The 16040-nt window shown below is 42.7% G+C and overlaps 1 protein-coding gene across 2 annotated transcripts; it reads right to left on the bottom strand.

Annotated features, from left to right (window-relative positions):
* Positions 1 to 4701: 4701 nt before the first annotated feature.
* On the bottom strand, positions 4702 to 8111 carry LOC115782810 (rho-related GTP-binding protein RhoU-like). Of its 2 annotated transcripts, XM_030733253.1 has the most exons (4): positions 7626 to 8111; positions 7419 to 7477; positions 7242 to 7271; positions 4702 to 5949 (listed from the first exon to the last, which is right to left on the bottom strand). In XM_030733253.1, exons 1-4 carry the CDS (start codon positions 7894 to 7896, stop codon positions 5458 to 5460), a joined length of 852 nt encoding a protein of 283 aa, XP_030589113.1. In that variant the 5' UTR covers positions 7897 to 8111; the 3' UTR covers positions 4702 to 5457. The 2 variants fall into 2 exon arrangements, with proteins under 2 accessions (XP_030589113.1, XP_030589122.1); XM_030733262.1 differs by lacking the exon at positions 7242 to 7271.
* Positions 8112 to 16040: the final 7929 nt, after the last annotated feature.

Below are 16040 nucleotides of genomic sequence, written 5' to 3'. Positions count from 1 at the left end.
CGCTGCACTCATTCCAACCCAGGCCGATAGGTCAGACTGCCCCGGCCTGCAGGCTGCTGGAAACCAAGACGGGCCAGCAAGGGCATAGGAATGAGTTTACTATTGGGGGGGGGACACATTTCGGAAACCTGACAGATCCGTAAATACTCTGTCATGGTCCTGGGTCCGTTTGACCCCGTATGTTCTGCTTTGGCTTTATTTTTGGGGGGTTTTCTTGTGTTGGCTATGTTTTGATTTTCTAGTTCCTTGTGTTTACCAGTTTTCTGTGTTAGGTCTGCATCTGTTATGTTTAGTCGCTTCCTGTTTTATTTTGGCAGTCCTGTCTTCCCTGTGTTTTGTGTTGAGTTTTACTTCCTGTGTTTTTAGTTTCATTCATTTCACCTGTTGTGCCCAGATGTTACCGCTCACCCCTCGTTCCCTGTGTGTATTTAAAGTCTCAGTGTTGTTTAGTTCTTTGTTCGGGTCCTCGTCATTTGTCCGCCTAGGTTGACGTCAGCTGTGTGTTTTGTGTTTTCAAGTTTTGAGTCTTCATGTTTCATGTTTTCAAGTTCTTGGTATAGCTGGTGTAGCTGGCTCCTGACCAGCCGGTTTTCAGTTGCTCTCGCCTTGCATCTTGCTTTGGGGTCCTCCCTGCCTTGCCTGCACCAGGTGTGACACTCTGAGCAAAGCATGAAAAAATGCTATTTGAGCTTTTATTTTCTTCTTTTTCAAATGTTTCTTGGAAAAATAGTGTTGTGTACACCTATATTAGTGCATGTATAATTTACATACGTATATGTTTTATAATCATAAGATGTGGACAAACCACCAAACAAAATGGCTTTAGTCTTTTATCAAGCATAATGACCATGTCATGTCAAGGGTGGCCTTTATCAGGTGGCCGCACTGGTACAAGCAAGCTAAATATTTCAGTAGCACAAAAATAATTTAGTAGCATACACAAGTTCAAAGTTTGATATGTTTTATTGCTCGAAAACATTTAATACTGGTCAAAAATGCATTTAGTATGTAGGTTGACTGGCAATAGAACTGGTTCTTTAATTAAACAATGTTCTGACATGAAACAATCCTCACAAATAATGTAATGAACAAATTATTCACTTTTTAATTTCAACCTTAAGTAAATGAGGCTTCAGGAAATTTCAGTTCAGGAAATGAGGCTCATGGTGAGGAGGAAGAAGATGAAGTGGATCAAGTGAAGAGAGAGAGAGAGTAGTGGTGGAGGAGGAGAAAGACACAGCGAGAAAGAGATGATAAAAATACGCATGTACATATGTTAAATGGTCACATTACGTTTGAAAGAGCTATTTGTGATCTTTAAATTGAAAGTAACTCATGAGGTGAACTCATGAGTTACTTTTGAAGCCGGTCTCACATAAAATGCAATTAGGCGGAATAACGATGTCCTGTCCTGTATGTAACATCAGCAAATGCTTGCAGGATTTGGGGAACTGAGAAACTGTAAGCATAAAAAACGATGTCTGATGTCTCAAAAACTAAAATAAATTAAGTTAAAATTGAATAATTATTAAGTATTATCAATAAGCTTAACATTACATACCCTTTGTCAAGTCAAATATCAATAACTTGAAGGATTTGAAGGTGAAAGTATCGAATACTTAATTTAGTTTCTTCCATAAAGAATCAGTCGCAGTTCCAACCTGATTTCTCAGAATCAGCTGTTTCACTTTAACATTAAGCAATATTTAATGATGCAATCCAAAATTTCATCATCTTATTCTAAATAGTTCTCAAGTTTTATACTGTAAATAGTCCGGCCTGTTAAGGTTCAACACACAGGCACATCATGTACATTGTATATAGTGTTATTATTAGTAGTATTAAGGTTAATATTGTTTGTTGATTTTATATATATTTATATTCTTTTCTTAGTGTGAATTATTATATTTTTACTTATATTTATAATAACTGCGGCTGCTGTTACACCCAAATTTCCCCTCTGTGGGACAATAAAGGCTTTTTCTTCTTCTTCTTCTTCTTCGTTACAGGCCTTCGTCATACATGGGTGGAAGTTTTGCTCTTTTTCTTTCGTCATTTTTTTTTCTACAGTTTTTGAGCTGTCGTCATTTCATAACTTAAGGAGCTGACCACATGAAATTTAAGCTCTGTTCAAAACTGCAGTCAAATCATATTTACACCCACTCCAAGTTCCATAATCCCAAACTCTCCCATCAATTCAGCACAATTTTTTCAATGAAAATTTTTGAGTATAAATTTCACAGGATATATCAAAGGTTCAGATGCCACCAAAATAAAGCAAGCATTGTTACCCTGCAGGTTTGACTTCAAAATAAATGAAAAGTCTCCTTTTTCCACTTTAATGCCAAGTTCATCTTTTAGCCTGTCTGAAATTCTCGACAGCTTACAGGAACTCCAACTTACTGCTGTGAAGTGAAGAAACTACACTGGTGCAATAGAGGATCACTGGAGGGTGTTTTTGCAATTTGTTGCTTCATTGTTCCGCCATCTGGCCATTTCTGTGTGGACTTTGGATGTTCTTCCCGTGTCTGCGTGGGTTCTCTCTGGGACGCCGGCTTCCTCCCACAGTCCAAAGACGTGCAGTCAGTGGGGTTACATTAGTTGGTGATTCTTAATTGCCCATCGGTGTGAAATGAGTGCAAATGGTTGCCTGTCACTGTGTTATTCCTGCGACAGACTGGCAACCTGTCGGATGGATGGATGGATGGATGGATGGATGGATGCTTCATTGCCTGGTTAGTTTGTGACTACTGTCATCTGGCACAAGATAGCACGTCCCTTTTACTCAATCAATTAAACATTAGTGAGGAGAATCCAATTACTCTGACACCTGTTCAGTGCAGTCTCTTTATCGGCTGGCGTATCAACTCATCCAGAAATCCTCTTTGTGTTAAAATTACAAAAAACATATTTCAGATCTCATAACTATTTATGCCAACAAACTCCTCCCCATGACCTCATCAAAGGTGAAAAAGGCTTTTCTGTTTTACAGGCAAAGAAGGACAAACAGTTGAGTTTAACATTCCAGTTCCAAGTTTGAGGCATGACAGTCACTTCCTGTTAACTCGCCTGATACAAAACCCTGTGAGCACCTGAAGCTTGGTTGTGATTTTTAGCTAAACTTCCAAAAGCATCATCTCCAAAAGCACCTTTTATCATTATTTCTAAAGTGAGATGCTTTCAGTTTCTTTCAGACTCCACAAAACAGGTGTGGACTCATTCTAGATCCTGTATCAATTCAGGTTGTGTGAAATGTCCTATGTAAATGAGCTTTACCTGACTTTGAGCCTGAGGAAAAAATAATGTAATATAATAATAATATTAATATTAATGCTCTGCCCAACAACATCTGTGACTAAATAACATCACAGCCTCACGAGGCTGACAAACTTTTCAATCAGGATTGTTTTTAAAGCTAAACTTGATTTTGCTCAAAGGCTTCTTCTACTAACTGAAACAAGAAGCCTCAATTCTAAAGTAGCTTATAGTTACATCTCATACAGTCTGTTAGATCAGGAGGCTCCACTGTATTAAACATAACCCCCCCCCCCTTCAGTGAAAGCCTGAGGTGATGAGCATTAGCAGCCAGAGAGCAAACCTCCACACCTGCTTGTAAAATCTGTCAGGCTGTTTGTGCCTCCGGGAATTTAGGTCAGGTCAGGTTACCTGTTAAAGTTACTTCTGGACAGCATGCTGCCTGAAAGGATTATTGGCATGAATTAAATCAGCTGGATATATAAAAAGTCTTACGAAGTCTAAAAACAATTTACACTTTTTTATTGCTTTGTGACAAAAAAGCCTTGATTAAAACAAATAATTTCACTTGTATTCATCTTAGTTTTGTAAGGACTGGTATTTAATAGGTTTATTAACTCTTCTGGCTATATATTTACCATTTTCTAATATTGTTTTACAGTACTTGAAAGTTCTCCTGTATCACAATTGAAATCACTTGATTTATTGTTTGTTCTACTTTAGTCTTGATATGATTTTTAATTTTATCACTGGGTTTGTCTTTTTTTTCCATGTGTAAAAATATTAAAAATATCCCACTCAGTCACAGGGCTTAGCTAAAGGTGAGACTCCAGGAAATGAATTCCCCTTGTGAAAAAACACACAGTGTGAGTGTGCCATGTGTGATTTTGTGTGTTTAAATTGCTGTAAATATTTTTTCTTACTTACAGTTTGCAGGTGGGATTTAGATAAACCCTTGAAAGCGCACCGATCTGCTTCTTGAGGTATGAGAGAGGCGTGCCTCCATGTGGCGAGAAGCAGGCTCCATATGCTGGCCTAATCCAGTCCAGGTGGTCCTGTCTGCTTCTATTAGAGGAGGCTGCCACTGGGGGAGCCTCCACCAGACTGACTATGAATCCAAAAGCTGGCTTACCACAAGATTACAGTCAGCTGCTCTCTGACTGCCTGCTTTCAAAAATGATTTCTAAAGGTAAAGATGCATTTTTAATCCATGTAACTTCACCTGGTTGAAGTTGGTCAGGAGGACCATAGAGTTGATTAGGTGATCAACAGCACTTCATTCAATCAACGACTGAGCCTCTAGCTTGATGTCATGTTTTTCTGGTGAAAATAAATAAAAGCGCACAAAGGAAGCAGGCGAATACCGCCCGAGTTTTCTTTTTTCTTTCTTTTCACGTTGTTGAAAGAAATGATCTTTAATAGGTGTAATAAAGTTTTAATCAAGGCTTCTGAGCATATTTCACAATCAGGAACGGGAGTCCAGTCAATAAACAGAGAAATAAAGTACAGCTAACAAAGTACCAGTAATGTTGGGAGTAAAAATGACAAACAAACCGAGTCACTCAGATGAGTGGGTTGAACAACATCAGGACACAATAATCAGAAATAATCCATTCAAACACACATCTGTGTGTATCCTCAGATTCACAGTCCAGCTGCTGTACAAAAGCTCAAACTGTCAGGAGTGTGAATGCAGCATCGGTTACTCATTTACACAGTGCATCCCATATTTTCCCTTCATTACTTTAAGTATTTCAGTGAATATCTTAGAGCCTCAGTATTTAAGAAACTCTTTGCACTCTAATGATCATTCTCACGGCCTGTGCACGGACAAAACGGAGCAGAGTTGATGGTTTAGTAACCAAATGTCAATTGAATACTTTAGTACTGAGCTACACAAAAATCAACGCAGCGTAAGAAAAGATCCTAATTTTTACACTTTGGTACGTGTTTCACTAAAAGTCTGCAGTTCAGCTACATAATGCAGTTCACTAAAATCTGCCTTTGTACTCTAGATACCTCATAAAGACCGTTTACGCTGGCTGCGCAGTTCATTTTCCTACATCTAATTCTGTCAGTTTAAGAATTTTAACCTGCTGTTTGGATTCTTTCTGGAACTTGTTGTGTTGCTCTTTGTGGTGATAATCGTTGCCCACCTGCCTAAATCGATCACTCAGGTGTGTTACTGAACTGTGCAACTGCTCATTTGAATTCACAGTTCTGCTCTCCCATCAGGCAGTTGATCTTCCTCCACCAGGTCTCCGAGAGGCTCTTGATCTTATCGGGGGTCTTCTTCCTCAGAGTTAGCTTCTGCTGCTGCTGGACGCCGTTAGTCTCTGTCTGCTGGATGCTAGCTAAGATGGCCGAATCAAAAGTGTCCTTCAAGTTTTTCTGCGTCAGTGCCGAGCACTCCGCAAAGCTCACGGCCCCGAGCTCCTGGGCGAGCTGCCGGCCCTCTTCCGTGCCCACCGGCCGCTGCTGGTTCTGTGCCAGGTGGATCAGCACCTGAACGTCTTCTCTCAGGTCCAGCTGGGTGCCTACCAGGACCAGAGGGGTGCCGGGACAATGCTGACGGATCTCGGGAAGCCATTTGGTGGTGATGTTATGGAAAGAGCAGGGACGGACCACGCTGTAGCAGAGGAGGAAGACGTCAGCACTTCTGTAGCACAAAGGGCGGAGGCGCTCCAGCTTGCCCTGCATGGATATTAAGATGAAGCAGGTTATGATCGACCTGATTTGTTTTACAGACAGACAGAGGTGGCTTCACTCTGCATATTTTTAGCAAAGGTTGCCAAATACTTTTCCCCAAAAAGAAGTAAACAGTACTTTTGTTAGGAAGTATTTTCAGCTTCAGATTTATCCACACTTTGGCACAATGGTATTTGTGATGTTCACAGACTGTATATAAAAGATAGATGTAACGTGTCGAGCTCTGAAAAGTAAATTCCTTTAACTGAGATGCACCGCTCACTAAAAATGACCAAGACAGTGACCAAAATGTTCAGCTTAAGGCCTCACAGCTGCATTTTGCTAACTTCTAATGCAACAGTGCCCATGTCCATCTTTTATATACAGTCTATGTGTTTTCAGTATTTTTAAACCAGTTACTACTTAAATTCAGAAGCAGTTTTTACACATAAAATACACATGAAAACAGCATTTTGTGTTACTGTGCATAAATTTATAAAGTTATAAACAGACTATAAAACCTTTTAACATATTTTCCTGTTTAAACTGACTCTAGACATTAATTTGTTTATTCATACTAACACTAATGCCTTCTACATAATTGGGAAGTTCACATCATGTAACTCTCTGCTGTTTATAATAAATGCCAATTCTGTTATAAAAATATTGTGAGAGCAGGTTTTCGCTCATGCAGGAGTCGCATGTAAAGTACAGTATATATAAATTGTACTATAATTATACCTTCCTAATGATGAGAAATGAGCATAATTACAGCAGGTAATGTTAATTCTTTCGGTCTTTCTGGTCTTCTTCAGAGAACATGAAATTTCTGGATGATCCACGGTAATAAGAGCACTCTGAGTGAAGAAGGATTTTGCTAAAAGTTTGAAGAGCCAAACCTTTTTTTCTTTTACTTTGCAAAGAACAAAACAACCTATCACTGACCTAATCTAGTCTAGCATTAAAGAAAGGATGATGACAGGAGAGAGGGAAACAGAGATTCTAAAGATTTTTTTGTTCAGGGAGATCCTCAATCAAAAGAGGGAGATGGAGCACAGCTGGACAGAAGCACCAAAAGGCCCGAAATACAGACTCAATTAAACTGTTAGGGGTGCAGGTCTATGCAGGATTGGAGGGCAACTCAAGCTGAAGGGGTCCTGAAGGATTTAAGTCCAGAACTTGCTTTTAGTCCTGGACATAAATCCTCGTGCGGTCTGCAGGGGGCAGCCAACACAAACAAGAACTGCTAATTTTAGATCCAATGACTGACAACTACTCACTGATCACTAATGACTTACATTAATCGATCCATCAACCAGCCCCCATTTCTATCGTGGCAACGCATTATCAGGAAGAAGGGAGTAAAATTATATGGGGGTTTTATACCCATGTAATTATATCCTAACTCCAGTCATGCACCTGTCTCATCTTACAGTTTATTAACATTTAGAAACTAAAGAAAAGGTGATGCTCACCTGTCCGGCCATGTCACACAGCTGCAGCCTCACCGGTTTTCCGTCAACCACAACCATCACTAAGAAGATCAAAAGAGAGCATGTTTGAACTAAAGTCCTTTACAGCTATAGTCATTTTCTACAGTGAGCTTTGGACCAGTAAACCGGGTTTGTGACTGGAAACACGGATCAAAGACAAACTAAGGTGCACTGATGACCAAGCTTTACCCGTAAAGTTGTCAAACGCTGTCGGGACATATTCTGTCGGGTATCCGTTGGTGGTGTAGCTCACGATGAGGCTGGTCTTGCCCACCGCTCCGTCTCCAACCAGGACGCAGTGCACCTTGTGCTCAGGCGCGGAGCCGGACCGACGGCGCTTCACGCTCAGAGGAAAGTCCCGGTTCTTCAGGCGCCGAGGCGGGACAGGGGTGCAGTCTCCTCCGCACACCGGGTCCGACACAAGGCGAGGCTTCTGCTTCCCGACGTCCTGAGGGAGCATGGCTCTTCCTACGATCAGAAGTTTTATGGCGGTTCAGATTTGTTGGAGACTCCCAGTTTCCTCCATTTTCGTGACCGCCGCTTCTTCTGATGACTGGGCTCTCAACTTCAGAGTTTTATTGACACCATGACGCAGATTTCGAGCAGGCAGCGGCACAGACGTCTGGTTTCTCTGCTCAGCAGGAGCTCCTGATTGGCATTCTCCCTACATCTGCTGTGGTCGTGTCTCCTAAGAGGCTTACCGAGCAGAGCACCATATGAAGCTGCAGAGCTTTCCAAGTGAAATCAACTAAGCTTACTGGAAACCTTAAACCAAGAGTCATATATACAGGTTAAAAGGACAGAATATAAAACTCTACCTTTTCAAGTGGTATACACTCCAGTAGCCCCCCCCCCCCCCCCTCCAGGCTAAGCGGATGGATGGATGGATGGAGACATTTTGAACAGTATGGCTATTTATTGTTACCTTATTATTTATACAGGAAAATGATTCCTCATAAACAATCATCACAGATGGAGCACCCAAAGACAAAATCTGGCCCCTCTGTTGAATAAACATTAATGTTTTGCATGTTTTGCCGTTAAATTAAACGAAATAACCGCGATAATAACATACACGCAGAAAAAAAGGGGAAAAGAGTTGAAAATCCTGCCTCACTGTTTCCATACTGTGACATCAGCTCTTGACAGCAGGCCGCTGCTTAATGTAAAAGTGTTCCAACGCCCTCTAGTGGTTGAATCGCTTCAGCCGTGGAGACTGAAGGAGGAGGACTACTGTAGAAGCAGATCAATGATCATTACTCATACAGGCTGCAGCAGCAGGGTCCAAAGCTTCAGCGGGAACAGAAGGAGACAGAAAGCCTGAAAACAGATGAAAACATCCAAACTGGAGAGAGGAGGCTGCAGCCTGGGACGGGGGAACGCTCCTCTAACGCCCCAATAAAAATCACAGGGAACATAAGCATGCACAGCCTTATATCTAATTCAGCTTTTAAGTTCTTTATAAAAGGAAATTGTCTCTGATTTCAGGGATTAAAGTAAGCAGATCTTTTCTGTGTGTGTTAAGGTGTACAAACCTTAAGCCATGCAGCTTAGCAGGGATTAATTGGGATAAATGTATGAAATATTATATAATTCACAATAGCTCAAAAATAAATACTTTATTTTTTATTTTTTTCCTTTATGCAGTCAGGTAAGACACAGTAATTCCTGAAGATTATGATTCATTTTATATATCATTCTGGGATCATAGCTGCCTAATGAAATAAACTCTCGATTTATTCTGTCATCACAGACAAATCGAGCAAAATGCATCACCAAGCCCAGCTGGCACCTTTGTGTGAAGTGTGTCATTTCTCCAGGAGGCTGCAGCCTCCTGGAGAAATGTGTGGGAGGCAAAATGTAGGAGGCAGAGTGTGTTGCCATGCATTTAACAGCAGCGGTACCCCACAGAGTGAGAACAAGAATATATTTCTCAGGGGCACACTGCATGGAATGTGTCTGCTTCTTTAATGACTTTGCATCGTCAAATTGGTTGTCCACAGAAATGGCCAGAGGATTTTCTTTCCCACTTACAATCTATCAGTACAGAATTATTAGGCATATATTCTTTCTATATATATTTTTTTTTAATTTGACCTATTTTGATAAAGTGCATAAAAATATGAATAACTGTCTGTAGCAAAAGCAGTAGTGGCAGTGCTAGTTTGATCTGTTCTCATCACCCCTCTGCAGCTAAAGAGCATTCAACGTTACGGGGGGAAAAGCTGTTTTATGATTTGAGTGAACTGACCCTTTAAAAAGAGGCCATTTCATTGTCTCACTTTATTTAGCTTCATCCATGACATGACATTTGATGAGCACTCTCATAGACATAATGTACCAAATGCAGTAAGCCTAAGAAAACTGTAATCCAAGTCTAAGAACCCATTTAAACTCAGTTTAAGAAATGTCATCTGCAAAAGATGCTCTTGCTTTTGAAAAAATGTCATCATCAGAGCCAAATGATTTGAAGACAGACATATAGGAGCAAACTCAGCTCTCACCTCCTTTACAGTAAGACATAATCTAACCAGTCAGTGACGTTGTTGTCTAAAAGAATCAGCAGAGTCGATGGAAAGCACCAGACCAGACATCAGACATCGACCAGCTCTGTGAATGGAGACATCAGACAGCATCTGAAGCTGGCAAAGCTCACACAAACACATAAACTTCACACAGAGACACAGACATAAACACACACACACACACACACAACACACAACACACAAAGCTGCTATTCTACTCATGTAAAAGCAGTCTCAACTACACCCTCCCTATCCTCCAACATCTGATAAACTAGACATCTAATCAGAATCTTTGGGGACCCCCGGCCTCCTTTTGGAGTATGCAGACCAGGCAAATACATTAACTCAATTTAGAGTTTGGGATTAAGGGCCCACCCCTCCCCCTTTATGACACACACACACACACCATCATCCCTCGCCTTTCTCCTCACTCTGCCTTTCCTCCATCCCTCATCTCCCTTTTTGATGGGATCAGCTGAGCACTAGATTCTCTTCTTCTTCTTCTTCTTCTTCTCCTCCTGCAAACCCTCTCTCCTTCTCTCTTTCTCTCTCTATCTGTCACACTCTCTTGCTCTCTCCCTCAGGGGACCGGGCTGCTTGGACTCTATAGTTATGGGCCGGGGCCATCTGTCAGCGTGCACATTCATGCAGCCACCAGAAGGCCGCAACATGTGCAGATTTAAATGGAGAACCCAACTTTCCCAGGACACATAGTCCTGACCCCAGCAGCCGCTGCAGCCCCTCCTCCCCCCGCACCTTCCTCCTCCCTGTGCCTCACTTCTCCTCCTCCCCCTCTTCTTTCCTCCATCCCACGCCCGTGACCACTATCCAGCATCCCTAAAATACAGACCCCACCCACCTGCCACACCCTCCTCCACCAACACCAACAAGAAATACTGTCTACATGTGAATCAATGAATTAAACTCCCCCCATCCAAAACCTCCTTGACCAATCAGGCTCCAACCAAACACACCCCAAATAAGTGTTTGCGCGTGTGTGTGTGTGTGTGTGTGTGTGTGTGTGTGTGTGTGTGTGTGTGTGTGTGTGTGTGTGTGTGTGTGTGTGTGTGTGTGTTAATGGCTGAGCAGCATGCACAAGCACCTTCTTTACACACAATGATGGATTTCCACCTTACATAGCAGCTGATGGTGAAAGAGGGGAGGTTAAGGAGGAGGTGGGCTGAGGGTGGGGGGAGAAGGGGATGAAGGCAACACTGTGAGAAAGGGAGAGATCAGCTGATTGGTAAAACTGATTGTGAAGGAGAGAGAGAAAGTATGGAGGGGAGTATTGGGCAGCAGTGTGTGTGGGGGGTGGGGGTGAGGGGTGTAACAGGATTGGTCTTGTCTGTGGGACCCATGGGGAGGACAATAGGAGCGGCGGGGGTAGGGCGAGTGTCACACGCTTTTGCTTTGTGGCACGGTCAACAGGCGTGTGCCACGGGTGTCGTCTCGCCTCCCCTTCGCCTGCTGTCCAACTCCTGGGGAAGCACCGGCAGCCATGAGAACCGGGCCCCAGAGCCTTTAATGAGGGGCGTGCTGTTTCTTATCAAAGATGGACAAGCCATCATTACAATCATCATTAGAAGCCGCACAATGGAGCACACCTCCCTTAGCTATGGATGGGAAAATCCTCCAACAGAGCAGAGGAACTGATGGCAGCAGTGGGGGGAAGACATTTTTTTTTTAAAAAAAAAGAAAAAGGAAAGAGTACAAAAAGTGTGTGTGAATGTGTCATTTGAATGAATCTGTTCCTCCTGGTGAGGCAGCGCAGCTCATTTTGTGCCACTGCAACATTTTTCCCTCAGATAAATATGTTCAAATTGGTGATGTGAGTGAGCAAACCCTCATCTGACTCCATTTCCACGGTGTCTACCTTTCAGAGGGTTGAGGTTTAACATGTGAAACAGACTTTTGCAAATCACTAGTCAGACAGAGTAAGAGGAAAATATATTCAATCACATTCCTGCTGAGGCTTTCATAACATCAAATTTGCACTTGATATTTATGATGCTCAAACAGTTCATAGCGACAGTATTTCTGTTTAACTTCAAATACCAGTGTGTGCAGCTGGTGAGAGTCTTTTACCACAACTGTAAAAAGGTTTACAGAAGGAACAAAATGCACGGTTACTTGCAATGAAATTTCATTTTTACTTAATACGAGTTAGTTTCCAAATTAACTACAAAATTTTCTGGTCTCTATCTCATTTTCAGTGGACTTACTAATTCTGAAAATCATCGCTTATTTTGCATTTTCATGAAATGCAAAGTTGAATAAAAAGTGCCCTCCAAAAATATTGGAGGTGAGTGTAGAGCTTGGATTGGCCAAGCTGGCAGTGAAGTCAGCCCCTTTATTTTTGCTGTAGCCTGAAAACATTTGGGTTTGACATTAAAAGATGAATCTGAAACAAAAGATCAACATCTCAGCTTTTATTTCCAGGTATTTACACCTGGATCTGATACACAGGTCAGAAGACAGCACCTTTGGTCTGAATCCACCTGTTTTTCTTGTGAGCAAAAGTATTGGGACATGTGACATGTGTGTCCTGTTACACTGATTATTCAATCAACAAATAGTGCTAAATGTCTGCAATCAGTTTCAGATTTGGGTTGTGCCTGTGCAGACTGTGCAGTTATAGTTAGAGGAGGAACCAACATGAAACCAAAGAGCTGTCTGTGGGTGGAAACAAGCAGCTGTGAAGCTGACAGAAGATGGAAAATCAATCAGAGCCATTACACAAACATCAGTTATAACCAGTACAAATGTTTGGAACATCCTGAAGGAGAAAGTCGTCACTGCTGTTCTGAGAAACAGATGTGGAACAGGTAGACTGCAGCAGCTGAGGACAGAAACATTGTAACTGGTGTAAAGACCCTAAAACAACTGTTAGTGACATCAGCAACAACCTCCAGAGGGCAGGAGTGAAGGGACCACAATCTACTGTTCACAGAAGACTTCATGGACTAAAGCACAGAAGCTTCACCAGAAGATCCAAACCACAAATTAGCAAGAAGAGGAAGAGGAAGGCCAGGCTGGAATTTACCAAGAAGTTCAGAGAGCAGCCTCAGGAATTCTGGGACAAAGTTTGGAGAAAGGATCTGCTCATGATCCCAAATATACGAGCTCCTCTGTGAAACACAGTGGAGGTGATGTCATGGTTTGGGTTTGGATGGCTTCTTCTGGGACGGGCTCATTAATCACTGATGATGTCACCATGATGGTGGCAGTACGATGAACTCAGACGTCTACAGAAACATTTTATCTGTCAGTTTAAAGAAAGATGCAACCAAACTGATTGGAAGATCCTTCATCATGCAGCAAGATCATGACCCAAAACTACAAAGGAGTTCATCGGGGGCAGGAAGTGGAAGGTTTTAGACTGGCCTAGTTAATCTGCAGACTTAAACCCTACAGAGCATTTTACCTGCTAAAGAGGAGACCGAAGAGAGTGACCCCTCAAAACAAACAACACCTGAGAGAGGCTGCAGTGAAAGCCTGGAAAGCATCCAAAAAGAAGAATACAAAAGTTCAGTGATGTCAGAGGGTCACAAGCTGGGTGCAGTTATTGCAAGCAAAGGATTAGAAACTAAATATGAAGTCTGGGTTGACTTTAATCTATTTAAGTTGATTGTTTCAAAACTTTTGCTCACAACAAAAATGTGTGGCTTCAGACCAAAGGTGCTGTCTTCTGACCTGAGTATCAGATCCAGGTGTAAATACCTGGAAATAAAAGCTGAGATGTTGATCTTTTGTCTCAGATTGATTTTTGGATATCAAACCCAAATGTTTTCAGTCTACAGCAACAATAAAGAGACTGACCTCAGTACTTTTGCAGTGGACTGTACATTACCTGAGCTTTCAGAAAAACTGAAAGTGAAAATTGTTAGAACAACTACATCATGTATACAGTTACACAACACTAAGGTACAAGGTGCAGCACATAATTTTAATAACTAGCAAATCCCCGCACTACAGTCATTATAGTATGATTCTGTGATACAAATATATACAATTGTGGGTTGTGTATCAAATATTTGTGTACGTCACATAGATGTTGGCACTCACAGTGCTCTAGACAATGGTTATGCAATGTTTAGGTGGAGATCAGGCATATACAAACATGTTTGCATACACTATGATCATTATAGTATGATTATACTGTATGGTACAATTAATCAGCAGTCATATATCTCAGCTTCATTTACAGTAGATGGTCCAGTTTTAAACTGTAATCAAAGTGTACTCCACAGACTGTAGATCTGAGCTGGCAGCTGTTAAAGACATAAAGATAGTACATCTTAGTTGATTGGTGTAATTGCCTGATGAGCGAATGATAAATTGTGCTGATTTTATGGTTTGTGTCCAAAGGTTCACATCAGGGTCTGATTTTATATAACATGACACTGAAAGTGTGTCTTTCAGAGTGAGAGAACATGTAGCAACTCCTCTGACTTGAGAAAATCTCAGGCTGGGATCTTCGAAGTTAAAAAAAAGCCCCACGCTGAATGTTCAGAGGGAGCTTCAAGCCCTGCATCTTCTGTCAGGCTTCTGCAGTAAGTCGCACTAAATCTCTGTGTGTGTGTCTTTTTCTCTCTCTCTCTCTCTCTGAGGGGGCTGGGAGTGAGATTTGTCCAGGTTACTATGTCGTGCACTGTAACCCAGCTTTGCGTTTGTCATCATTAATGTTTGTCCAAAAAATGTGTTGCTCCACTGTGGCCTTTCTCAAGAGTCTCCTTCAAATTCTTTTTAATGCTCTTCACTGGCCTGTGGCTACGGCTGCGGGGAGCATTGTCATGTTGCTAAAGGTGGAGGCAATATAGGGAGGAGGTGTGTGTGTGTGCGTGTATGTGTGTATATGTGTGCGGAGGGTGAGGGGGGCATGACGCTGCAGCAGTGGCAGCTGGCAGCCCAGCTTGCAGGGGCCATCTCTTCACAATGGAGAGCCTTCCCCCGGGGGCCAGTGATTTAGGACAGGGCTCTCTGGACAGGCCCCTGAAGAGGAGAAGAGAGGACACTGGCTTTGGAGAAATGCACTCACCCTCTCTTTTTTTTCTTTCCACCTCCGCCTCCCCTCCTCTTCCGTGCCTTGTCCTCTAAAGCTTCCCTGCTGGTTCCCGTGCCCCCCCCCCCAACACCTCCACACACACACACTCTTGACACAATCCCATCATCCCACCGTGGCTAAGCTCTCTCCTGGGACGAACAGGCAGGCCTCTGGACGGGGAACATTCCTGAGGTGTAGCACGCTAATGCTCACTGGACACAATAGAGGACGACAACAGGTGCGTGTGGATCCTCTGTCGTCCAGCGGCAGCTGAGAGATAGGAACACGGGGCTATTATGGCGCCATTATCCACTGCCGCTCTACCGGTGGGCTGTCGGACCTCTTTTCTCCAACAAAAACAAGGCTTTTTATGTGTAACCTGGTCTTGTACCCACCCAGCTCCAACAAGCCTCTCTTTCATCCTTCTACCCCAGCTAGCACCTGCCACCCTGACACCCTCCAAAAAAGCCTAACAGCCACTTAACCATATTCAGTTCACTTGAGCCCCAGCTGCAAGAAGACCTAAGCTCACTTGTTTAAAACATCTACCGCTTCACACTGGAGCTGCAGAAATTACCCAGACAGCCACCTCTGTACACCACCCAGCTCCCCCCTCTCCCTGCTCCCTCCCTCCTCTGTCCCTCTGAATTATGTTATGTCTCAAATGAGCAGTCATATAGCAGATTGTTTGGTGCACCCACTTGATATAACTGGTGACAATGCCTCTAACAAAACGAGTGTCCTGGGGGGATAGGCAGTATTTGGTTACTGCATCCCTGATCTCTGCCCCATTGTGGTGGGCTCTGGGTCCCATAGAAGGTTGAAAGGGAGTTTGAGGAGGGGGACATGTGCGCATATGTGAGCCTACAATGCAGGTGCCTACATCTGTTCATTTCTGGGCAGATGCTCGTGGTTGTAGAGATAGAGAGGGAGCGAGTTAGAGAGGGGAGGGGAGATGGACTTCCTCCATTTACTCTCTCATCATTCACACTGGTGATTAAGCCTAAATGGGACAAAATAAGACTAGACCTAGGA

This window comes from Archocentrus centrarchus, chromosome 1 (genome assembly GCF_007364275.1).
Source record: "Archocentrus centrarchus isolate MPI-CPG fArcCen1 chromosome 1, fArcCen1, whole genome shotgun sequence".
In the NCBI taxonomy this organism is placed as follows: Eukaryota; Metazoa; Chordata; class Actinopteri; order Cichliformes; family Cichlidae; genus Archocentrus; species Archocentrus centrarchus.
The sequence above is the reverse complement of the archived record's forward strand: the minus strand, read 5'-3'. Positions and strand labels throughout refer to the sequence as shown.